This window comes from Caretta caretta, chromosome 3 (assembly GCF_965140235.1).
Source record: "Caretta caretta isolate rCarCar2 chromosome 3, rCarCar1.hap1, whole genome shotgun sequence".
Taxonomy (NCBI): Eukaryota; Metazoa; Chordata; order Testudines; family Cheloniidae; genus Caretta; species Caretta caretta.
Window position 1 is genome coordinate 136074390 of NC_134208.1, and position 26991 is coordinate 136101380.

Here is a 26991-nt window from a genome sequence, read left to right on the forward strand (position 1 = left end):
TCTCTTCCAACCCTAATATTCTATGATTCTATTATAAGGACCCATTGGATCTGAGCAGGAGGCAGTGGTTTGGGGACAGTTTCAAGAGGATGCTGCAGGACAGGAGAGGTGTGTGCCTGGCTTAAGTTGGCCTCTCATGAGGAGAAAAAAGGATAGCGGAAGCACAGAGGAGCCAGTGAGGGGGGGATCCGGAGGATTCAGCAGAGGTCATTACATTTGCTCCTCCACTTATTCTGCTGCTGAGCTGAAGGAGGGTGAGTGGAGCTCCCTACATGCCTGATGGTGTAATGCCAGCAATTGCTCTCACAGTATTGGTTATTCTCAGTTCACATTTTTAAGACTATTTCCAACACTCAGGGGTAGTAACTTTAAATTCTGCTTTTAATTTAAGTTTAAGATCTGCAGAAGTCAAGACATTGGTAGTGTTATCAACACTTGCAGTTTTATTGTGAGTCTTGTAACATTTGGCTTCTTTCTTAAAGCTGCAGTTCCTGAAGGCTAATGAATACAGGAGAATCTCAGCTTTCATTTTAAAAAAGGTTCTAGCCCTAATGGTTGCAGAGAGAAGTCTGAAATCATGAAGTGAGGAGGACACCCTAAAGATGCAGAAACTAGAAAGCAAACAGAGTGCCCACAAATATTTGAAGTCTCAGGATTCTTAAATCAATCTCATAATTTCTGAATGCTTGTAAGTAGAAATACTGCATTTGTTATACTTGACAGAAAAGCTTCCTATTTTCTGTTGGCAAGGGCCATTTTGCAAGGTTCATCTATTTACTTCATATTAGACATATACACAAACGTGTCTTAAGATGGTTATAAAAGACATCACTAATGGGATTTTGCTTTTGAAGTTTGCTGAAAATTATGTTTCATAACTTTGTGAACATTTACATCTTAATCAGTGAAGTAACTGTGGCAAATATTAATAGTTTCTAGAACTTATTTTGAACATATAAGAAGTGCTATACAACATTTGAGCAATACCACATGGATACCAGAGAACTAAACAGTGACAGCCATCAAATTTCTAGATAAAAAGGCAGATTCCCAAAAAGGTATGTATACACAGGAAAGCAAAGGGGATTAGTCCTGCTTTGAGCAGGTGGTTGGACTAGATGATCTCCTGAGGTCTCTTCCAACCCTGATATTCAATGATTCTATGAAAATACAACGTACCTGCAGTTTGCCCCACAATCTGCATTTATCGCATCCAACACAATCCATTATGCGGGATATATTTTTGAAATGCAACCTGAATTCTTCCTAGCAATAAATACAGAAAAAAAGTTTCACACTAAGGCAGGCTTTTAAAAAAAGTCTAGTGCTTTAAGCAGTTTAGAAAGTAGCAGGCTCACTAATTTGGAGAATCTACTATTTGTGGAAAATATGGAATTCTGGTTGATGTTATGAAGTAGTTATGAAATTGTATTGTGGAATACCTCTATGTGGATGTAAACACAAGAACGTAAAAACGGGCATAGTGGGTCAGACCAAAGGTCCATCTAGCCAAGTATCCTGTATTCCAACAGTAGCCAATATCAGGTGCCCCAGAAGGAATGAACAGAACAGGTAATCATCAAGTGATCCTTTTCCTGTCGCTCATTCTCAGCTTCTGGCAAACAGAGGCTAGGGACACCATCCCTGCCCATCCTGGCTAACAGTCATTGATGAATCTATCCTCCATGAATTTATCTAGTTCTTTTTTGAGCCCTGTTATAGTCTTGGCCTTGACAACATCCTCTGGCAAACAGTTCCACAGGCTGACTGTGCGTCGTGTGAAGAAATACTTCCTTTGTTCGTTTTAAACATGCTACCTATTAATTTCATTTGGTGACCCCTAGTTCTTGTGTTATGAGAAGGAGTAAATAACATTCCTTATTTACTTTCTCCACACCAGTCATGATTTTATAGACCTCTATCATATACTCCCTTAGTCATCTCTTTCCAAACTGAAAAGTCCTACTCTTATTAATCTCTCCTCGTACGGAAGCAATTCCATACCCCTAATAATTTTCGTTCTCCTTTTCTGAACCTTTTCCAATTCTAATACATCTTGCAGTATTCAAGAAGTGGTGTACCATGGATTTATATCGAGGCAATATGACATTTTCTGTCTGATTATCTTATTATTTCTTAATGATTCCCAACATTCTCTTCGTTTTTTTGACTGTTGCTGCACATTGAGTGGATGTTTTCAGAGAACAATCCATAATGACCCCAAGATCTCTTTCTTGAGTAGTAACAGCCAATTTAGACCCCATGATTTTACAATGTATAGTTGGGATTATGGTTTTCCAAGGTACGTTACTTTGCATTTAATCGACACTGAATTTCATCTGCCATTTTGTTGCCCAGTCACCCAGTTTTGAGAGATCCTTTTGTAGCTCTTCTCTGTCTGGGACTTAACTATCTTGAGCAATTTTGTACCGTCTGCAAACTTTGCCACCTCACTGTTTACCCCTTTTTCCAAATCATTTATGAATATATTGAATAGGACTGGTCCAAGTACAGACCCCTTGGGGACACCACTATTTACCTCTCTCTATTCTGAAAACAGACCATTTACTCCTATACTTTGTTTCCTATCTTAACCAGTTACCAATCCATGAGAGGACCTTCCCTCTTAGCCCATGACAGCTTACTTTGCTTAAGAGCCTTTGGTGAGGGACCTTGTCAAAGGCTTTCTGAAAATCTAAGTACACTAAATCCACTGGATCATCCTTGTTCACATGCTTGTTGACCTCCTCAAAGAATTCTAGTAGTTTGGTGAGGCAAGATTTCCTTTTACAAAAACCATGTTGACTCTTCCTCAACGTATTATGTTCATCTATGAGCCTGACAATTTTGTTCTTATAGTTTCAACCAGTTTGCCCAATACTGAAGTCAGGTTTACCAGCCTCTAATTGCTGGGATCAACTCTGGAGCCTCTTTAAAAATTGGCGTCACATTTGCTATCCTCCAGGCATTTCATACAGAAGCTGATCTAAATGATGGTTTAGAGATTACAGTTAATAGTTCTGCGATTTCACATTTGAGTTCCTTGAGAACTCTTGGGTGAATACTATCTGGTCCTGGTGACTTATTACTGTTTAATTTATCAATTTCTTCCAAAACCTCCTCTCATGGCTGTTAGGATATAGATATACAGGCCTGTCTGTAAAGGCCTATACTCTAAGAATTTAGGTGTATTCTTATCACTTAGCTAGTTACAGAGGTATAAAAGAAAGAATCAAAATCACTGTCTGCCGGTGTAAGGACCTTCTCTTACTGTGACAGTCTGAGGCCCTGTTGTTAGGCTAAGGCCTTTGGCTAAGCAACAGAGGCAGCCATAAGCTGGGAAGCAAACGGTCACATCCTCACATTCCAAACTAGTCACATTGAAATAAGGTGCTATTGGGCTGTTCGGAGTACAATCCTGTCCTGATAATGCCTATTGCCTCCAGAGAAAGGGAAGTGCCTAGAAGATGTAAAAGGAAACTTAGTTTGATAGCATCCTGTCTGGCAAGAACTCACTTATCAATAAGTGAGTGGGATGTGAAAGCTGGGATGTGAAATCCTCATTTCTTTGTTCTATCACGGTAGTCCCCATTTCCCTATTGTTTGTCTGTGTAATCTCTGCTGGTTCTGTGATTGTTTCTGTCTGCTGTATAATTAATTTTGCTGGGTGTAAGCTAATTAAGGTGGTGGGATATAATTGGTTAAATAATCATGTTACAATATGTTAGGATTGGTTAGTAAAATTTCAGTAAAATGATTGGTTAAGGTATAACTAAGCAGAACTCAAGTTTTACTATATAGTCTGCAGTCAATCAGGAAGTGTGTGTGTGTGGAGGAATGGGAACAGGGAATGGGGATGGGGAAATTGGAATCATGTTTAGCTAAGGGCAGGAATGGGAACAGGGACACAGGTAAGGCTCTGTGGTGTCAGAGCTGGGAAGGGGGACACTAAGGAAGGAAACTGGAATCATGCTTGCTGGAAGCTCACCCCAATAAACATCGAATTGTTTGCACCTTTGGACTTCGGATATTGTTGCTCTCTGTTCATGCGAGAAGGACCAGGAAAGTAAGTGGGTGAAGGAATAAGCCCCCTAACAATGACACCTCAATCTGGGACAGTTCCTCAGATTTGTCACCTAAAAAGAATGGCTCAGGTTTGGGAACCTCCCTCACATCTTCAGCAATGAAGACCAATGCAAAGAAATTCATTTAGTTTCTCCGCAATGGACTTATCCTTGAGTGCTCCTTTGGCATCTCGATCGTTCAGTGACCCCACTAGTTGTTTAGCAGGCTTCTTACTTCTGACGTACTTAAAAAAAAATTTTGCTATTACTTTTTGAGTCTTTAGCTAGCTGTTCTTCAAATTCTTTTTTGGCCTTCCTAATTATATTTTTACACTTCATTTGCCAGAGTTTATACACTCCTTTTATTTTTCTCACTAGGATTTAACTTCCACTTTTTAAAGGATGCCTTTTTGCCTCCCTTATTTGCTAACAGGGGCTATAGCATGTCTCTGCCAGATCAGGGATAACAGTCAGTGACTGAACATTAATGGTTGCCCATCAGGAAGAAACACCTTGGGACAATGGGTTGGCTAAAGCTAGGAGAAGCTAGCTAGCTCCTCCAACTTCTCGGTAGGGAGTGGAGAGTGGAAAATCCTCAATAACAGAAGGAAGAAACCAAGTGTTGGTAAGGGACATATAAACTTGAGGAACTCACAAAGCATGACACAGGAAGCTTTGAGCAAGAAAGAGGGGCATACTTTTGTAGCAAGGATGACCTGTGATAATAATTGTGGGGCCAGCCAATGTCAGAAAAAGCTAGCTAACCTAGAGCAGGAGAGAGGCTACATGACTCTGAAGAAAAACTATGATCTGAGCAGAAGGGTCCTGGACACCCCAAAGGACTTTGCCAAAGCCCAAAAAACTCTCCAAGCTGGGAAATTAAAATCTTGTGCAAAGTCTGTTTGTGTTTGCTTTCAATGTCACATGTCCCTAATGACAAACTGTAAACTCAGAGCACCCATGTGGCTGGAATTTATAGCAGAGAGTGTGGTAAACTATGGAGAAGTCTGAGGGATCAGCAGTCCCTGGGACAAGGCAGTTGGACCACAAAGGTCCCAGCAGAGGATCTGCAGCCTGAGGGTGTCCCTAGAGATACCAGCCAGTGACAGTTGCCTGTATTCTGTTCAGGTTCAAGAGTCTGAAAGAGTACACATGACTCAGTAAGGTGGGCCCCAAACACAACATCCTAGTGAGTATTCAGATGTGGGAGGTCGTGTCTGTGTCTGTGTAAAGTGTAATTACTGAGTAATGTTTTCCACCAAAGGAGATGGGAAAAAACAAGATTAGGCATACCATCTCCAATTCCCTAAATGGATTTCCTGTGAAGAATTACAAAATAGATGTTTAGCAGAAAATATGAACATGCAACTATCTGTACATCATAGTGAAACTAGATGGCCTGTCAACTCATTTAAGGAGGCAAAATTAGGAGAGAACACAAATAGAATCCATATGTATCCACAGCATTTTATCTAGTTAGTAGCTGCTGGGCCTAACTAATTTTCTGACAATGCTAATAGTTTCGTCGGCAACCCCTGTAATGTAAATAAAATTACTACACTACAAATGAAACAATGATATGAAGAACAGATTTGCACCTTTACTGTTTACTAATTCAGTGATCCAAGTTTCTGAATCTGAACAAAAGACCATGCAATAATGAAAAATGTTGATCACATGGATGGAGTGCTTTAAGATTAACTATCTGCCTCTACAAATCAAGGTTTCCTCATGTAAAATTCTTACTCAAGCTTGTTTGGAACTGCATTACACCTCCCCACCTTGTTAAAGGATAAGATGAAGCTTCGTGGGAAACAATCTATTTAAAAACAATACTGCTTCTATCACGAAGACTGATTCCATGAATTTGTCTTGCCATAGTAACAGTGGCAGAACAATGCACTCCAGTACAGATTTCAATCTGCCAGGCTGAGGATACAAGAGAAAAGCAACTCGTAAGCAGCCTTAATGGTCATTTTTGGATTTGTCATGCAATCTTCTTTATTGCCAAGCAGATGAAATTAGGTCAATTTGTTATAGGTTACTAAGTTTCTTTTACAAGGTCCAAAACACAGTGCTATTCTCATTGTCCCTTCCCTGCATCCACCCTAGGTACACTGCTGTGAAGGTTTATTAAAAGTGGTTCTATTGTGTAAGTAAATAATATTCTGGGTTTTAATCATTCAAAAAAAATGTACATTAGGGATGTGTTTAGGACTTTACCTTTAACGACTTGGCCCCTTTTTTATCTCCTGCAAACATGGACTTTTCATCAAAGTGCATTGGAAAGGATCTGCTCAAACAAAAAATTGTAAAGAAAATCAGCACACACTACAATTTATCATCCAAGTTTACAGTATAACTCTACTAACTATTTTACAATTACTTGGAAGTTTCTGCTCTGGTTCATTGAAGACAAGTCACGATAGCCTGTGCGGCAGTGCTGATTAATGCAAACACACACTATAAGCATAGTAAACCACAAAGTCAAAAAAACCCAATCCTCTGCCATGTCTGAGGTGTGTATTAATCTGCATTAACATAAAGCCAAAAGTATCTCAGGATTATAAAAAGAGCATTATTAAAAAGTCAACTTTTTTGAACTCTCAGTCCATACAAAACAGTTTCTTGGGATTGCCGTATACAGTACCCATTTTATAAATTTAACACTACCTTATTTGAAGCAGTTTATTTGTTTTGCAGAGATTTCTCTTTGCTCCCCTCTGCCCACTAATCAAGACCCCTTTCTCCCATAGATCCTCTTAGTGTTCTTCTTGCAGCCTAAAAGTTACTTAGTTTTGTTATGATTTAGGACATGAATAACTATCTGAGTTTTTCTAGTGCAAAACGAACCAGAAGGCTGACTGAGTCACACAGTAGAAGAGGGGAAATGAGGTGACCTACAACAAAGTCTAGTCAAAGGGATGCTAAATATGAGTTGGTTGTGGGGACTCCCAAGTAGCAGACATACAAGAGGAGAGGAAATTGAACAACGGGATAATCTACTTGTAAAAACTGGTTTAGCAGCAGGATCTCTGCTAAAGTTAGATGCTACATTTTACTAATATTTTATATTAAATGGCAAGAAATCTATTTTGAACACCTGGGAAAATGAGGGTTGGATGTTTTAAAATATTTCTTAATGGCTCTAACAAGAAATGTTTCCTTCTTCTCCTGTTTTTTGGCCTCTCCTCCTTTCCAATGCACCCTTCCAACTTGTCTCCTCATTCTCTTCCCCACCATCATTTTCTTTATCCAGCTTTTCCAAACCTTCTATCCATCCAAAAGTCACCTCTGTTCCTAGAAGATGGCTGAAATAGCAATACAAAATCTAATGTCTCACTTTGTATCTCTGAAGATGTCTAGCAAGAGGGTTTTAGATTCAGCATCCTCTTGGACATTTCCAGTGTAAAGGTCTACAAATGAACGCTCGAAGTATGGTGCAACTTTTGACAAAGCACGCAGCTCAATCAAATATAAGAAATATAAATTCTTTAGCCTCCTTGGTCCTTCTCCTTTTGTTTCAATAGGGTCAAAGCGATGAATAAACTCCTTGACATTGTGTCCCCAACGAGGCTTCCCCCAGGTTTCTAAGCAGAGAACAGAAAGATAATTTTCAGTAAAGACAAACAACTACTGTACAAATACATAGACAAACTGTGTTTACATACACACATTTAATAGGCTTAATATATATACAAACAGACAGGACAAATAACTATTCCCAATGGCCATATAAGATGAGACACATTTTCAGGGCTCTTACATAAAAATATAAATTACCTTCAAGAAGATAGTTTGCACACAGATGTAAGTTGATGCTAACATGAAGTCCAGAAATGAGTTTATAGAATACTCTTTTCTCCAGACAAAGACCTGGTTAGAAAAAGCATTGATTATTAAAAATATCATTAAGATAAAAAAAATGTTCACTGAAAATGTGATGCAAAATTTGCATTGTTTAACTTTTAGTGTTGGACTTAGAATTAAGGAAAATGCCACTTTAAAAAAATTCCTATTGCTTTCAGTGGGAAGAGTTTATATCTTAAGTCTACCATCTCACTCACCTGCCCCCCGCCCCTCCATAACAGGCACACTTGTTCATTACCGGAAGGCTTTTGTCAGCACACATTAAAAAGAAAGGAGCAGTTAAGTATTTGGTAAAAAAAATCAGAACAAATCTCCACGCAAAAAAAAAGTCATGTTTATGTAGTTTGGGTAAAACAGATTTGAAATAATCTACTTTGGCCTCTACAGCTAGGGAGACAATTGTACTAGTGACCATCCAGAAAGTAAAACAAAAATAAAAACTACCCCCCCCCAACACACACACACACAAAAACCAAACAAACAAGGTATCCCAACCTAATGGTCACTGCTATCTGCAACTGATATTTTATGGCCAAATTTAAAGGCAGCATTTGAATCTGCTAAGATTGTTCTTTTTGGTTGCAGGCATAAATGCACAAAAAATGGCAAGAATAAAACAAATACTTGGACAAAACTGGCCAAGATAAATGAAACTTAATAGTGGCAGTGGAAGACCTCAAGGCTGCTGCTTAACTATGATACAACTTAAATATCAAGTTAGTTAAGATAAAACTGAGAACAAAAGAGGCAGAAAAAAACAAGACGGAAAGCAATTTCCTGGGGAAGTAGAAAGGGGAGGCAATGAGGAGAACATAAAGAGCACCAGCAGCCACAAAACAATTTCATCACAAAAAAGGTGATGATCCAGGCATATGTCCAGACCCTTAAGGACATGATCACTGACACCACCCAGGAGGTGGTTTAACTGAAAAGTGCTATAGTAACTCAGAGGGCTGAAGACCCAAAAGATATTGTTTAGTGCAAGTATTCGAAAACTGAAACAACATACTGATGATATTTGAGGGAGCAAAATCAAATTAAAGGGCAAATTAAAGGGAAAGTGGGAGTCTTCAGTGGAAGGCAAACCAGAACAAGTCTTTGAGGAAGCATTTGAAGATGACAGTGGAGGTTGCATGACAAGAAATGGGAGGACAACACAGGAATAAAGGGCTGTAAGTAAAAGGACATGGAGTCACTTATGGAAGAAGGGGACTAGGAGAGAATCTGTTAAGGTCAAGTTAACTAGAAACCATATTTTCTGAAGTCAATAAGCAGTGTTGCCCCCGGTGTAGAGAGAGAAAACTGATACGTATGCTACTTCCAAATGTAGAGATTCTGTCTACACTGTGGGGTAATGTGCAGGAGGGGATTGTGATTTTTAAAGTGCAGTAACGTGTTTCACATGAATTGGTCTATGTAAACTCTGTTGTTGCACATTAAAAGTTCCCTAGTGCACTTCAATGTAGTACTACGGCACTACATTGAAATGCACTAGGCAACTTTTAGTGCACAGCAACAGAGTCTACACTGATCCATTAATGCTCAACATGTTAATGCACTTTAAAAATCACCTTCCCTCCACCCCAAGTGCACTTTACCCCACTGAGAGGACAAACACTTACTACATATTTTCCAAGAGATTCTGGGTAAAATGGTCCTATTGCCAAACTGAAGTAACTGCCTTTTAGAAGGTCTGGTCTCCTTTACCGCCATAGTATTTTATTTTAAAGAGCTGATATTATGCTTTCCCGTGCTAGTAGCTTTTACAGCTGCTAACAGCAGCAGTAAATGCTTTATTCAGAACAAAGTTAGCTGCTTAAAAGGCTTAATGATGTTTTCTTGCTCCAATTAACAAAATATTCTTTTCCACACCTCTAGGATACCTTTGGTTGCTATAGGTATTAAACCTGCTTGGCATTTTAAGGCAATTAAAAGGTAAAAAATTGCTTTTTGCTGCTAACTGTTCTTTTTCTCGGTCTTAAAACCAATTCTGCTTGTATAAATGAGCGGTTCAGCCACCCCTGCTTTCTAAAACATCTGACAATTAGTCCTAATAAAGATCCTAGCAATTTCTTTGTCTACTTCTTCATTTTAGATTCTAAAAATTGGGAGTCATGAGTAGCTAAATGGTGAGCATTTACAATAACAAGGCAACTGAACAAAAGAGGAGGTCTCTTCAAGTCTTTGAATGCCTCTTAAAGTACTTTTATTGCACAAAAATATCTCTGCATAAAAAGAGTGCATTCTGAGTATGATTGCTTGAATAATTTCAGGAGGCTAATTTACCCTGATTTCAAGTCCAATTTAGCTCACTCTAAATACTTTTAAAAAACTACACTACTAAAAACTCTATTTCACACACCATATGTAGGTTCATAAAGAAAAGATATTCATAAATCTTCGTGTAGATCAGCTGAACATAATATACAATCACCTAGATTTTCTAAAACATGCATGAGGACAGTTTTGTCTACAGTACAAAACCCTATTGCTTAGAGACAACTCTCTCATATATCATGGATAATTAGACTTGGAAAGTGAATACCAGTGTTCTAGCAGTGTAGAATGTCAACATAAGGGTACAAAATCTCTTACACATACTACAATAACTGATCCACTAACAAACAATTACTGGCTTTGGGATGAAGATGTACACTCACTCCAGGCACCAACCAAATATGACTGACAGTGAGTAGGGATAAGAAATTGGGGAACACTACTGGTATCTCTTCTTTCTAATGCAATTAACATTAATTTTAGGCATCATTATATCAACTTTTCTTTTACCTTCTAGCCATGTGTAGAAAGATTCTCCTGAAAACACAAAAATACATAGTTAAATCCATCAGCATTCATTTGTACATATTAACATCCTTTAAGTAGAAACTAGGGCCGTCAAGCGATTAAATGACCTACACGATATCATTCATAAAGCTGGTCAGAACTGTTCAAATCTGTTCAAAAGGCATTTTTTATGGATAGAACTTGCACTAAAAATGGCTTTTTGAACTATATGAAAATTCTGTGGAAAGTTTTCATATCTTAAAAAAATAATTTTTTTCCATCAAATGGAAAAAAATTAATCAGTTCCCCTTCCCTTTTCCTTTTCCACTCACTTTTCCACTAGAAAAAAATGGAAATAGAAAGAGGGGAGGACCCAAACCTGAAACCTCAAAATCTGTTTATATTCTCAACAAATTTTTCATTTTATTAGTGAAAAAATTAAGATTTTTATGAAATTAAAAAAATTCTTGTTTCTTCAAAAATTTTCAAGGAAGATTCTTATTTTTGACCAGCCTACACCACTCATTATTTCACACACAATGACGACTCCTCGTCTCCTTTGCAAACTAAATTTTCTTACTCTTTTTAATCTTTCCTAACATGAAAGTCTTCCCATGCCTTTAATAATATTCAGTGATATCCTCTGGATCATTGTTATTTCTACTATATAATTTTTGAGATGGGGTGATCAAAAGTAATGAAAGTGTTCAGGCTAACAGCGTAACCACTGATTTATACAACAGCATATTTTCAACATTTTCTAACCCTTTCTTGATAGTTGAAAATCTTGTTTGCTTTGACTGCAACTGTGCAGGTTTTCACTGAGCTGTCCACAATGACCCCTAGATCTTTTTAGAAATCAGCAATCAAAGCATTTCTTATCATACACAGACTACAATGGGGAAAAAAAAGGGGGATAAAACACCCTGACTATATATAAAGAAACTATCCAGGTAAAAAAAAGTTGTTCTTTTCCTTTATCAAATAAAAAGATTACATCTGCCATCAATGGAAAAGAGGAGAAACGCAAAGCCCTGCACAATTCAGGCCCAAAAGACTTCCACCCCATGTCTTGTAAAAACCTTCCCAGACCCTCTTTCATTTTTTCACCTTTACTCTTCTTGTTATTCATGTATTCCAGCAGCAAGACCATAAATATTCTTATGGGAAAAAGACAGACAAGTGAACTATATAATTAGGGCAACTATTTTGCCTCTTTTTTTTTCCCCCACTGGTAAAAAGAGTGAAAATTATTTCTTCCTCTCCATCCAAAAGAAGTTTATGCAACAAGTAAACAATCACAATTACCGAAGTAACTCCCACTATATATTTAACTAGTATGGAGAATGTATTAAATCAGACTTACCATCATCCTCCCCTGGAAAAAAAGAAAAAAGTTGTAAATAAAGATCTAGGAACATTAGAAAAAAAACCTTTTCCACTCTGTATGGGAAATGACACATGTACCCTGCTATACAGATATTTAAAGATGCAAGAAATGCTTCTTCAGTTCATGTCAGGAATCTTACAAATTGCTTTTCTTTTACACAGAAGATATGCTGTAGGTCAAACAGAAGTTATGGGCTTGGTGCAGAAATTACTGAATGAAGACCTATGGCCTGTGTTATGCAAAAGGTTTGGATAAATGTCTAATGGTCCTTTCTTGGTCTTATAATCAGTGAACTGTTCACTCCTGTGCATGTTACATTATAAAACACACTTAACATTTTAAATATAATTAGTACAGTACAATATTCAAATATACTTAACTGCCTGCCAACAGTTAATATCAATATCACCGAGCTAGGAGGTCAATATTTAAGTTTTTAATTAGACAAATTAAAAAAAACACAGAAGGAAGTATTAGGGAGTAACAACAGAGACTCTGCCTATGTTCATGCATATAAGATATAGGGCTATATTGTGTTATTTTTTAGACTGAATTAACTGATTTCATTAGCGACATTTAAAAACAAAGACTGGTTACAATTTTGCCGATAGTCCTCATCTATGCTAAATGAGTCTTCCTTCATTTCAACACGCAGGGTTTCTTTTTGAATGAATTTATTTACATTAATATTTCATTGTTATGGGAACTAGGCAACCATCAGTACAGAAACTGAAGACTTCAATTTAGATTCACTGAGAAAATAAAAACTAACTTATTTTCATTTAGAATTTTAACATCAAAATTCTATTAGCATAAAGTATGCCCACTTAACACTGCTTTTCAAACTTTCATCTTTAAGGTAAATCTTTCCAGTGGATCCCACTTTGTATAGTAGTGAAATGATACTACTTCAGGAAAACTCATTACTTATTACTAACTTGACTATGAAAGAAAAGTTGTTACTGTGCATTGTATTAGCCAATAAACATACTGAAGTGACAAAATTAGATGCTTGAGGAAAATAAATCAGATTCAAGATATGAATTTTGAAGATACTGCTGTAAGGTTTTTCTAACTCCCACCCATCTTAGTATGGGATTTTGACCTTGATCTTGTAAACACTTATAGATGTGCTTTAATTTGCACACAAGTAGTCCCAATGACTTTAATGAGATTGACATGCATAAGATTAAGCATGTGTGCAATTTAACAGGATCAGAGCATTAATTTTAGCTAATTAAGTTTTTGGTATATTAGGGTCAATTTCTTTATATTTCATGATCTAGTTTTTGTCACTTTATATGACACTGAGTGGACAACAGATAGTACTACAGCATAGGATATTATTTGTATAATTTGGACTAGAAAATTCATTAAGGTGAGTTGAAATGCTTTTGAAAGTGTTTTAACAAGTACAAAATAGTTAAGAGACCCACCCCTGCTGGGTGCCAATGGATTTAAAGGACGATAGACAGATCGAGGCCTGAAAAAAAGTTAAAAAATAAATGATTTTTGTATTTTGAAGAAATGTTACTGTTCAAAGTATAAAGTGCATTTTCCTCCCTCCCCAGTTACTTGAAGCAGTTTTCTTCATAGATGCTGTTCCACACTCTCCATGCAGAGGCCCCTTTGTATCCAGTGTAACGTTCTGGATTCAGCAGCAAATCCACATACTGCGCATCTGGAGATCTCTCATCTAAACAGGAAACCCTTTGTTACATATTCTAACCAGTCACTTTAAAAGGACTGAGTTTCACAAAAAGCAGTTATACAGAACAAAGTAAAAGTGAGATCTCGGACATCAAACACTATCTTATCCTCTAATTTGGTTTTAAAGACCAGCATAAATATCCTGTATATAATATACAGTGTTATACGCTAAAGGTGACATTAAATAAGATCTGCTTCATTCTATACAGGTTCTTGTACTACTCTCATCACTGCAGCAGCTGAGTACCTTCCAGTAGGGCACTAAGCAACAGGACTAACACTGTCACGTGTGGGTCTCTCTCTCTCTCTCATTCTTTTCCAAAGAGAAGATTTGTGTATGCAAATGTAGTGGTTTTCATTTTTTTATTTATTTATTTTTTTAAAACATGCTTCCGCTGGAGAAGAAGGTGGTGAGGTCTTTGGTGGTCCTTTGCTCCTGTGTGAGTTCGTTCCACAGACTCTGACTATTGCAAGTATAGGCCCCAATCCTGAAAAAACTAATGCTTGGACTTAAAAGTTAAGCAAGTGAATGGTCCAACTGGACATTGGGTCAATAGGACTACTCAGATGCTTTCAGTTAAGCAGTAGTCAATAGTGGGTCAGTAGTCAATAGGACTACTCAGATGCTTACAGTTAAGCATGTCAACGTACAGTAAGTGTTTTCAGGATTGGGGCTATATGTTAAAAAAGAACACTAAATAATGATAGAAATTAGGACTTCCAATGTTCAAATTCTTCTAAAATCTAGGGTTTATTTTATGATTGCTTTTACAAGATGTATTTCTCAAATTTTATTCATTAGCTAAAAGAAATTTGTAAGATTTATTTTTAGATGCTTTAGTCCACATTTTCTACCAATTTACAATGCTGCCAACTAGAAATATTTTATAGTGCATTTTAGAATGTTCTTATAGCCAGGAAAAGCTATAAATTGCAACAGAGCATTTAATCATTCCTCTTATTTCTAGGTATATTATTTAAGTTCAACATGAATGCAAAAGGACCACATCCAAAAATAAAATTTCAAGATAGCTAAATACAGCTTTTTCAATGCTTTTTTAAAAATGTGAAAGATAACTGAAATACTACTCCCAAATTATTAAAGAAGTAAAAACTAGAAACAATTACATATAAATAAAATATCTGATTTGAAAGGTCAAAAACTACAACCAAATGTCAAGAGTGTGTCACCCAATCAATCACAAGAGTAAGCCAACAGAAGCCCCGAGCACTTGCTCTTGTAATGATGAATGACGAGCAACCATAGTAGAAAGTAAGAGCTGATCTAGCAATGAAAAAAAGAATACCATCAGAACAGCAGTTAAGTGTCATTTCAGAAGTGATCAAAGAAGAGTAGAGAGAGGCGGAAGGGAGACAGTCAGAAGCTAAAATCATCTTAGGAAGCTGAACAGGCAAGGTGCAGGCAGCAGGCAGAAATGATGATGATAGAGAGGAAGCAAAAGCCTGTGCAAGCTATGGGTTCCAGAACTACAATCTACTTCCCATAAAAATCCATACAAGCCAGAAAAATATGTTTTAGGTGTTCTAATACTTTACCAAACACTACTGAGACAGCTTTAGTTCGATCTCTAACCTTTGTTAATAAGTTATCTAGAATAGGCTGCAATAATCAAAACTACTATAGCAGTTACCAGAAATAGCAGCAGCCATGTTCTGAGATGAAGACAAATGTCAACCCAAAAAGATCAATTTTTGCTAATTATTAAAAATAACATGTTTACTAAAGGTAAAGAGGATTACTTCAATCCAGAGGCAACTAAGAAAAAAGCGATGCGGCGAAGAAACAAGCTCTTTGAAAGTGCAAATTTCTAAAGGTTAGCAAAGGGAATACAGTAAATGACTGAGGGTATAGCTACACCCTCAGTATAGAAAAAAACAAAAAACAAACAAACAAAATAAAACCCCAGCAGCTAGCCTCAGAGCTCAGATCAACTGACTTGGGCTTGCAGGGCTAAAAATAGCAGCGTGATGTTTGGGTCCGAACTCAGAGACCCTCTCTGCTCCTAGGTTTCAGAGCCCAGGCTCCAGCACAAGTCTACACTTGTTAGACCTGCAGCATGAGCTCTGGGAGCACAAGTCAGTTAACCTGGGCTCTAAGACTCCCTGGAGCATTGTTTTTTGTTTTGTTTTGCTGTGTAGACATACTCTCAATAGGTTAAAGCAATTAGGTTTTGCGTAAGTGGTCTTATGTTTGCCCCAGTATGGAAGGAGGATTTCAGCATCTTTTACTGTTACTTGTGCACTCTCTTTCCTTTTCATTTCCATAAAATATACACCTGTCTATCCACTATCAAATGCCTCACATGTCGGTACTAATAGAGACTATCTCCCTATGCCCCTAGGTTGTACTCCCCCACCCACACACACTAAGAACTTTCCTTCTACATGAGAAGGTCTGAGATTTTTATTTGGCCAGTCAGCACAAAATTAAGTCATTTGTATTACACCTTTAAACTTATTTACTGACAGTGCATAAATATGCTTTCTCAGAGAACTTCAGCTGTTTTAAAAGCTTATTCACTTCCATATCTATTTTACCATCAAGTTCACAAAAGTGGTCCTGTGAATCATCATATCTTGCCCAGTCAATGAAAGCCTCTTTACTTTGGTTACTGAGAAAAAGAGAAAATAAACACATGTAATTGAATTTGACTTGTAAAAATGCTTTTATTTTTGTTTTTAAATGTATCCATGAAGAGCTGTCAAAATTAGCAATCATAAAACCACACAAATTAGATAATTTTGAATACAGAGAATTGATGGTGTGCAATATCTCTGGAGCTAAATTTAAAATGACTGTATCCGAAGCACTGGAACATATCAACGAGCTATTGCCTGTTAGATGCTTGTAAATTTATCTCAGGAGAAGGAAAACGAATGCCTGTATTCAGACTTGTCATACAAACACACCTTTCATGGCAAGCTGGAGTGTAAATCTAACCTGCACTAGACTACAAAGCACTAAGTGCCGTGTGGACACTGCTGCTGTGCACTAAAAGTTCCCTAGTACACTTTAGTCTGCCCTGCATTGAAATAGAAGTAGGTTAGAGCACACTAGGGAACTTTCAGTGTGTGGTGGAGTAGATACAAACCCCAGCTTCCCAAGAACCGTGTGTTTGTATAGACAAATCTTTATATATTGTAGAAAAAACCCTGCATTGGCAAAGATGGACATGGGTCTTTCATCTCCTCTGTCCCATTTCTAACATCAACTGATTCTACATTACAATAGGAGACAAGCCAATGATCTTGATTATGTATATTGCTTTGTAAATAGGATTATCCTCTTGAAAAAAACCCGAAGAAAATACCAAGGAATTAATTGTCACATTTCCCTAACTCTTCCTCTCCAATGACCTTGTAGTATTTGTAACAAACTCAAATGTTTCGGTTTTGAGCATTCAGCAAACAATGGTAAGCCAGCCATTAACTACAGCATTTCAAAACCAAACACCAATAAACTCTCTCATTGGTAGTTAGCATGGTGCCTTGGGAAGTAATGCATAATCCCTCAACCACGCATTCTTTCTGACCAAGTTAACCCAAACTCAGTTTTACAAACCTAGGACCCACTCTGCAACAAGATCCACAGATTCCTCTCCTTTTGTCATGTTTGGAAAAAGCAGGAAGAACCTGAAGGTGTATCAGGTGGAGAGAAGCTCTACTTCTAGGAGCTTCCCCATCCAGTCAACTTCCTGTATTTTGCCAGTAGGCAACCCCAGTTCGATTAAATTCAGCCAAACAGGCACAATACCCAGAGCTAGGAGCCATTAAAAGGGTGAATTGCTGGGTTTGAAGGATTTGCATAGGTACCTCCTGGCCTCCACATAACTGCTATCTCCCACTTGTTCCTATATCAGGGATTATCTTCCTGTTCCCTCCCCAACTTAAACACTCACTTTCCATGTTCCCAAGAAGCATGCTTATCTCTCCAACCCTCTACATGCCCGCTGTCCACTTTCCCAACCTCGTGAGCTTTAGGAGGCTTTTCACACTTTAACTCCCTTTTTCTTGGGAGGGAAAAAAATTTCTCAGTGACAGGCCAGTCTGGCCCTTTTTTCTGCAGAGGGAGAAGGCTGGAACTTTTTTTTTTTTTAAATATGAGCAACAAAATTAGGAATCTTACTGTCTCCTGATTTACTATAGCTTACACTGAGCTTCCTGAAGCCAACACTCTTAAGATGATGTTGCCAAGAAGAAACATTTTATAGTTCAGGTTTTACTGTTCAAAACTGGGGCCCGAAAGTATGAGATCTCTGCTAGGAAAATCCACTAAAGTTAATTTTATCTTTCTACCTTTTTTGGGAGGATGGGTGTTAGAAAATGTCCAAAAAAAAAAAATTACATTCTGAAACTGTTTACCTACTCAGCTTTTAAGTGGGCCCTAACTCAGGAGCCTCTAATCCAAATCATTTTGAGTATTGTAGAAAAATATTATTCCTGCTTCAGATCAAATCTACTACTTTATTTTATTTTTTGTTTTGGAAGGATGGTGCTGGGGAGGCAGGGGGCAGGTTAGAGAAGAGGCCAAAGTTGAGCTTATAGGAAATTGGTTCCTCAACTATGGAGCAACTGCCATTGTTGCAGTGTCAAGCTCCTTTGATCAAAATGGCCCTTCAATATCCGGCTCCAAACTTTTCTCTGCTGGGAATCCAGATCCCCCCATGAAGTACTCAGTAAATGCTATGTTCTAACATTGAGATTTCAGAGGCTGAGATAATTAGTTCCGGATGTGCAGATAAAAGATTTTAGACCATTCTCTAATATTTGTTTGTACTACTCTGCCCAGGACAAAGTGGTAATAAAAAACCCAAATGCTCTTTTTCCTGGGTTTCCTGCCTTTCCTGCTCAGAGTTTTGTATACAATAAAAATCTTCCTTTAAGAAAAGAAAGATATTTGTTCTCTTCCTTCCGATCTTTAGCTTCAGAGGTTTTTGAGTCCATTAACTCATATTTAACACCAGGGCTATTTTCCACTGTTTTTATAGGGACTATATAAAAGTGAAGAGAACAAAAAGCAGCAGTTTCCAAAACAACATACCAGAGTCAAGATGACCTTTTGTTGGTCTATTTACTTTAAGCACAGCTTACCTTAGAGTACTGTTAATTGCTCCCAGTTTGTTAGCTTGTTCACAGTCTTCCAGTTCTTTGGTGTTATTTGCTCTTTTTGAGTACTGTAAGAAAGGTTACATTTAATACACAAACATATTAACTAGAAATGTCCTTTACTTCACCTCTTTCTTAGGGAAGTCAAAGTTGTGCAGTAAATACAAATCTGTTGATATGGAAAACACAAGGATTCTGAGGATGGAAGGTAATCTTGCTCATTTTGGAATCTTCTCCAGAATCAAAGTTTCCTTTTAAAAAAAGCTTAGAACCTTTCCTATGTAATAAAAATCAATGAAGTATTTGCTTGGACATTGTGCAGACACATTGAAATACAGCACCAATGCTGATGTGAACATTCCCTTTCAACTTAAATAGAGCACTAAATTCAAAGACTAGCGTTATGACCACAAGAATACTTACAATTTTAAGTTTGTACAGAACAAGAGCATGATCTGATCTAGGAGGTCATTCATCACTGGAACCTGTCCATCGGCAGGTAAGCACTTGCTGTGACTGAATTTAAGGACATTCCTATAAAGTCCAAATATTTTTGAGTTACGCTGGGGAAAGCACAAGTTGAAAGCATTGATGAATTGGACTCATAGGCTTCTTGACAGTCTTAGCAACGAGAAGCCAGTCATCAAGATAGGGGGAAATGGTGAAGCCACAATGCCTGATGTGGGCTGCTATTACTAAGAAGACCTTAGTAGTGACCCTTGGGGCTGTAGCAAGGCTGAATGGGATCCACACTGTATTGAAAATGGTCAGGGCCCACCAGGAATCTGAGAAAGCATCTGACGGGGTGAATGGCCACGATAAAGTATGTGTCCTACATATCAAGAGCTGAAAACTACACGCTCTTTTCTAGGGATGGGATTATAGATGACAGCATAACCATGTGAAATTCAGTTTGCGAATAAGGCAGTTAAGATGGCAGAAATCAAGGATAGCCCAGCTGTCCTTTTTGGGTACTAGGAAGTATATTGAGTAAAAACCCTTTCCTTAATACTGAAGAGGTAACTGCTCACTTGCCAGGAGTTTATGTTGAAGACCCTGAACTTCCTCAAGGGAGATCTGCAGCTCCTCTGCAACACTATGTAACAGTTCCTGGAACTGCTTATGGTCATCGGGGGGAAGGAGATATTGGAGCAACTATTTATCCAAATATGAGGACAGTCTCGTCAGTACCGCCAGCTCCAGATCCATCTTCCTCTTCCATAGGGTCAGGAGGAATTTCTGGTTGTTCTCTTGCAGGTGAAGGGTGGACAGGTGGATCATGTCGACTCTGCAGAGTGGTACAGGTCCCAGTACCCCAGAGAAGGCCAGGAAGATGGGTCAAAGGGTGGCTGTGGGACTCTCCCTAGCATAGGGTACCAACAGTTCTGAGGGAGGTGCTGAAGTGGAAGTTGGTTCCAGACTGGTCTGGGAAGACATGTTTCAGAGGAGGAGACATCAGTTCTTCAGGTTGTTCAGAGTCTCCAAAAAAAGAAAATATCTAGTCTGTATCTGTTGGCAGCACCAATGGTTCCACTGGAGGGAAACTATGGCTGTCCAATAGAATGGGAGACAGACTCCTCCCACAAGCTGCATCTCCTGATGGAGTCAGTCACCCACCCTCTGGTCTCTGGGTGAGGTCTCGCAGATCCAGAATAGGTCAAAGTCCACCCTTGGCCTTGGGGATAGGAAATATCAGGACTAAAATCCCTTGCCCCTGAACTCCTGAGGAACCTCCTTTATCTCCCCCAGAGTGAGGAGAGATTGCATCTCCTGGAGAAGGAGTTGCTCATGAGCAGGGTCGCTGAAGAGGAACAGGAAAAGTGTGGGGGGGGGGGAAGGTGGGATGGAACAGAACTGGACAGAATATCCCACCCCTATCGTGCTTAGAACCCAGCGATCTGTTGTGATCTGGGACCAAACACGGTAGAAGTGGGACAGTCAGTTCACAAAGGGAGGGCAAGGATCTCGATTGAGTCCTAGTGCTCCGTCCCTGGGCACCCTTCAAAGGTTAGGTTTCGGTGCTGTGGGCTGTTTGGACCAGCCCTGGCCTTGGCCTGAGGAGGACTGCAACTGGTGCCTCCTATTATTCCTGCTCCTTCTCCTGGCTGAGTCCTGCCTCGGGGGTATGGAGTAGAAGTGGGAGGGAGGCTGCGGTTTGACACCACCTTGACCTCCTCAAGAAGCGCCACAAACTCTGGGTGAGAGTCTGACGGGAGCAATTCCTAGAACTTAGCTAGTACTCTCCAGGAATTGAAGGCGTAGCGGCTGAGCACTGCTTGCTGATTAGCAATGTGAAGCTGGAGCCCCCCCAGTTGAGTAGACTTTACAGCCAAAAAGGTCCAGCTTCTTAGCGTCCCGTGACTTTGGGACAGGACCTGGTTGACCTTGCTGCTCTTTGTGGCTCGCTGCATCCACCACTAATGTTGCAGGTTGACGGTGGGTAAAAAGGTGTTCATACCCCTTCTGCAGCACAAAATACCTCCTTTCCACCTCTTTGGCTGTGGGAGGTATGGAGGCAGGGGTCTACCATAGCACCTTTGTGGTGTTTTGTATGGTCTTTAAGGGGCAAGGCTACCCTAAAGGACCCTCCGGGGCAAGAATGTCCACCATTGGGTCTGAGTCTTCTGGCACCTCCTCAGCCTGGAGGTGTAAGTTTTGGGCCACCCTCCTAAGGTGGTCCTGGTGCGTCCTATTGTCCATCGCAGGGAGTATGGTAGTGGAGGTGCCAGCTACTGCCTCATCCAGAAAAGAGGATGATGAAGCCCATGGGACTGGGTCCTCCTGACCCTCAGGCTCCCTAGAGGCTGGCTTGGATATGTCTGCCCTATTCAAAGCAGACTGTGGTGCTGGCTCGAAAGTTGTACCTGTTTGTGAAGACCCAGGGTCCTTGTCATGTGGGGGTGGGAGTCTTCAAGTGCTGTGGAAGTATGGTGTGGCACCAACATGGCTGAAGGAGGAGCACAGGGCGTGGACACTACAGACGCAGCCCTGGAGCCCCACCCTTGAGCCTGATGATAGGCCCAAGGAATCCAAAAGGGCCACTGTACCAGCATATCCCGCGATCTGCGGTGCCGGGACTGAGACCGGTACCAACTACGTCGGGAGATCAATGACTTATCGGAGTCCAAGGAATAGTCTGAGCCATACCATGGAGGAGCAGAACCCAACGGTGCCAGGGAATGGTAATGCGGCGATGGGGAGCAGCGCCATAGCATTGTTGGCTTGCCCCGGTGTTGAATAGGTGGTGGTACCGACATTGGTGCTGCAGACTGCACCATCACCAGGCCTTGCGCTTCCACCTGGACCAGTGGTCGCGCCTGCAGGGCTGGGGACTGTGCCGTCATGCCAATAAGGTTCTGCATGGCCTCAAAAGGTATCCATCATGGAGGAAAGATCAATCTTGTCCTCCAACTCCTGCCAAGTCAGGGAGTCCACAAGCATCTGAGGGCCAAGCCATGGGTGCCCTGATGTAGGACATACCCCGCTGGGATCCCTATGCTGTTTCCTGGTGGAGGACCAACCTGTCTGCCTTCTTCTTCTTATGTGGCACTCAGGACTGAGAGCGGTACTGCATGCTCGAACCAGCTTTGTGAGCCAGGGAGCGGTGTCAATGCTCCCTGGAGGAGTCTTTTTTCGGTGCTGAAACCGGTGTACCACTTCAGGTGTCGCTGGTGCCACTTCCGGTGCTGGCTGAGGGTGAACAGCCACCTCCATTAAAGAGAGCTTGAGACGACAGTGCCACCCCATCTTCGTCGTGGGTCTAAAGCTCCTGCAAATGGAGCACTTATCTGTTTGATGGCCCTCGCCCAGGCACTTAAGGCATGACGCGTGTGGCTCCCCCTTGGGCACAGGCCTCCCGCAGCATTCGCAGGATTTAAACCCCTGAGATCCAGGCATACCCCAGTCAGGGAAGCTGGGGTGGGGGGGACCCCCCTGAAATAGGCTAACTAACTACAATTTTCAAGAACTATTTACAACTAATTAGAAGGTAACCACTAGGTAGACACTTGGGAAGCAAGAGACTGAAGGAATCTCCAACGACCGTCACTGGCGGTAAGAAGGAACTGAGCAGGCGGTGGGTCGGCAGTGTCCTATATTCACCGCCATGAGGGTGCCACTCCAGGACTCCACTGCCGACCTGACAGGTACACTAGGGGAAAACCTTCCGACGATCATGCACGTGGCATGCGCATGCACACCTACTGGAATGGAGATGAGCAAGCACTCAAAGAAGAAAAATGTATTTAGAGGGGGTGCTGAGCGCCATTGAACCAAACTGTCAACTTTGTATATGATGGAAACCACTTCAAGCCAGGGGACGCACCAGCACACCCAGCACTCCTAGTTCCAGCACCAATGTCTGATACCAGCAGAGCCCTGGACTTGTGGATTTTCTTAGAATGTCCTAAATCTGAGTCATGACAAGTCCTCATGAGCTGAGCAGAAAGACTTGTTTGACTTCAGTAGCATTGTATCCAACTTTTTTGAAGTGGACTTAGAGGAGGATTTGCTCTCCTGAGAACACTCCTGGCCTTCCCATCAAGACCCCAACAGGGGAATCTGTGGGAGTAAATTCCCTCACTCCTAAATTGGATCTCACAGCAGGAGGCACACTCCTTGCTGAGTCAGGCCAATACACGGGGGAGGGGGGGAGCAGAGGGGAAGGGGATCCCCAGGCCTGGATCCAACTGTTTCTTCATGGCTTTTCCCCATTACGTTTTTCTTAAAATGAAGTTCTCCCCCCTTGACAGGTACACATGGGAAAAAAGCAGCAGATACTGCAGCATGCCACAACATGAGCCTCCCAGAGGCAGCACAAGCAGTGCTGATGGTCGTCACTGACAGAGAAGGAGCATCAGCAAGAAGAACAGATTTTGGAGCCCAGAGTTCTGGACACAGAAGCAGCAGAAGTGCCCTAAAAGGGGGGCAGGGGGCAAAGGTGCCCAAATCATGGCCACACCGCCACACTGTCTCTTCTCCCCAAGGCCCCACTCATGTACCACCTCCTCCCCCACAAGACCTTGGTCCCTGCTCGCTCCTCTCCGCCCCCCACACCCCTGTTCGCTCACCCTTAGGGCTGGTAGCAAGTGGGAGGGCCATGGCCCCCTGAGCGCCACCCCCCCATTCAGGCATCCCTGTCTGGGCAAAGTCCAGTAAATGTATTGGGATACAAGGGGAGGGGAAATTCCCCAGTATAGGAATTAAACTATAAAACTTAGCTAAATACTGTCAGAACATTTACTTTACAATATATATATATACACACACACACACAATTTACTGGTGGAAGAATAAGGAGACAAAAAGCTTCAGGCACTGGAAGTTCCAACCCAGCCCATGCAGTAGTAAGAAGGAACTGAAGAGATGTCCACTCCACCCGTTAACTCCCCAGTTGGAGGCATGAGGAGAGCAAGGCTACATTTGCGGACACATGGACACTACTTCCAAGAACTCTCCAACTCCAGAGGCATGCATATCTACAGTGGAATATGAATAGGGACCAGCACTCAAAGATGAACTACTTCTATTGTTTTTCAATCTGAGTCTGAAGGAGACTCAAACATATTTTTACATTTTCTGTTTACAACTGTTTTTCATAAAGGTCAAGAGTGACTGAAAGGTAACAGCCGATAGCTTGTCTTGCCTTAAACCAAGCATATCTGAATAGAGCTGGTGGCCTCACTTCTCTTCAAAGTAGATGTCCACACCACAAAAGCACCGTTTATATCTAGCAAACTTGACAGCAGTTTGAGAGAGAGACTGAAGAGTGAACAGAGCATTCTCCCTTTATAACCTGCCAATTCTGCATTTGATAAATTGTTAACTCAGTACTCTGAGTATTATTTATATTGTATTATATTTATTATAGGGAATACCTGGAATACTATAGATTCTGAGGACAAGATAGCTATTTTGCATGTGTGACTAAATACACCCCTGTATTCACACCCTACACACTACTGTCATGATCTTTGTGCAAAATATGAATTGGGATGTATCATTTGAAAATGAATAACTGGCTAGTCAATTATATCATGGTGAAATGTACGTAGCAACATTATATATAAAGTTATGAATTCCCTCTGTATGATAGCACATGTTCAAACCCATGGAGCCCTAATTAGGCAGAAGTGGTTAAGCAGGTCCATCTTAAACAAAGGAACGTGTTTACCGCAATTTACATAAGTAGTAAGCAGGGTTCTTGACACAGCGAGATGGAGACAAGGCAAATCTGCATTTCGGCATATACAGGGGAGACGAAAAAGCCTGGGGGCACCTTCATCCCCAGACTCCATGTCACCTTCTTTACTGTAAAAAGAAAAGGAGTACTTGTGGCACCTTAGAGACTAACCAATTTATTTGAGCATGAGCTTTCAGATGAAGTGAGCTGTAGCTCACGAAAGCTCATGCTCAAATAAATTGGTTAGTCTCTAAGGTGCCACAAGTACTCCTTTTCTTTTTGCGAATACAGACTAACACGGCTGTTACTCTGAAACCTTCTTTACTGTGTGAATAAACTTTGCTTTGAGGGGTAATCATCAGAAGAATCCACTTCAAAGGAGGACTGGACTATAAAAGTGAGGGGCAAAAACACCCCAGTCTCTCTCCCTCTTCCTCCCCCCTCACTTTCACTGAAGACAGCCCTTTGGATTTTGGGGAGAGATGCTGACCTGAGAATTTGGTCAGCTATATTGCTAGGAACATGTGGTAAAGGATTTTACCTTGAACCAAATCTAGTTTGTTAAGTCTTAGCTACTATGTACTGTTTTATTTCTCTTGTTACCATTTCTGACTTTAACACCTTGTACACACTTAAAATCTACCTCTTTATAGTTAAATAAACTTTTTTTTTTTTAAATCAAAACTAATCCAGTGTTGTGTGTAAACTGGATTGTTTGGTAACTTGCATATTGACCCTTTACAGGGCAATGGACCTCTAATATCTGAACTGTCCACAAGAAGGCTGGAGAGTGCAGAACATGCCATTTCTGGGAATACCTGGGCCTGGGAATGTTGGGGGCCACCCTGGAAGTGGTAACTAAGGCTAGCAGAAGCTGCTGACTGGAGTGTTACTGGCAGGCTGCAGCTATAAACAGACACTCTGAGTGTGACCTGGATGCTGCCCGTCTGTCTGTGAGGGGCCCAGATTGTGAGCTACTGCAATAATTCATTATGAGGCACCCGCATCAAAGGTTGCAGGGCAAGTGATGACCACCAATCATTGGTCTGTACTGCACACCAGAATATGATAGCATATTTAGGGGGTGACTGCCATAGGAACGAAAACTGAATTACCTTCTTTTCTTTAGAGAAAAGATCTCCAAAATAAAACTTGGCAAGGCAGTGTCAGGCCTTGTCTACACTAGGGACTTTCAGCAAAAGATTCGCCCCAGTGTAACCACCAGTTCAGCTGCACTAATGTTAGCTCTATCATAGACAAGACTCTGATGGCATCTAGCATTTTTACTACCACATTAGTTAAAGTGCAAAATAGTAATATGTTGGAAGCTGCTGGAGAGTTGTCTATGGGGCTTCCACTATGATCCCAACATAGCAGGAAATTTTTACAGCCATAGAAGCTTGCACTCTTGTTCCCTGTGCTGTATCTGTTGCACTAATAGACATCAGCAGTTGAGGAATACCAATCAGTATGGCATCTTCACAAGCACTAGGTTTGTTGGTTTTTTGTTTTTTTTTAAACAGTCAGTGATCTGTGGAAGCTATTCTCGTGCTAGTTGCCTTTTTTCTTTTGGGGCTGGGAAGTAATTTTCCCCCTCACTGCCAGATTAGCTGGCGCAGGGTGGCTTTTTTGCCTTCCCCACAGCAGACTAGGGATCTAGTGAGATAGATAAGGTCAAAATGTTGCAACTCAGTGGGTAGCAGATGTGGCATGTGTCCCGTGCAAATATCACAAAAGGAATACTGTTCCCTGATAAACAGGAGTTGGAGGTGAATTTAAGGGAAGACATCCCCTAAGAAACCTGCAAAAAGAGGGGCTGTGGCTCCTACTGTGCAAGAAGACCACCCCACACTTTTCCCCAGTTC

General features: G+C 40.6%; 1 protein-coding gene across 2 annotated transcripts in view; it reads right to left on the reverse strand.

Annotated features, from left to right (window-relative positions):
• The window catches only part of ERO1B (endoplasmic reticulum oxidoreductase 1 beta), a 65606-nt gene that overhangs the window by 6326 nt on the left and 32289 nt on the right, over nucleotides 1-26991 (reverse strand). Inside the window, exons 5-14 of one of the 2 annotated variants that reach the window (XM_048843800.2) lie at nucleotides 18931-19013; nucleotides 16378-16451; nucleotides 13684-13804; nucleotides 13545-13591; nucleotides 12085-12096; nucleotides 10722-10748; nucleotides 7848-7940; nucleotides 7408-7654; nucleotides 6288-6357; nucleotides 1180-1266 (exon numbers count right to left, since the gene is read on the reverse strand). In XM_048843800.2, the coding sequence (XP_048699757.1) occupies nucleotides 1180-1266; nucleotides 6288-6357; nucleotides 7408-7654; nucleotides 7848-7940; nucleotides 10722-10748; nucleotides 12085-12096; nucleotides 13545-13591; nucleotides 13684-13804; nucleotides 16378-16451; nucleotides 18931-19013 (861 nt within the window). Of the gene's footprint in view, nucleotides 1-1179; nucleotides 1267-6287; nucleotides 6358-7407; nucleotides 7655-7847; nucleotides 7941-10721; nucleotides 10749-12084; nucleotides 12130-13544; nucleotides 13592-13683; nucleotides 13805-16377; nucleotides 16452-18930; nucleotides 19014-26991 lie in introns of both variants that reach the window. The other variant, XM_048843799.2, reaches the window with a different exon arrangement.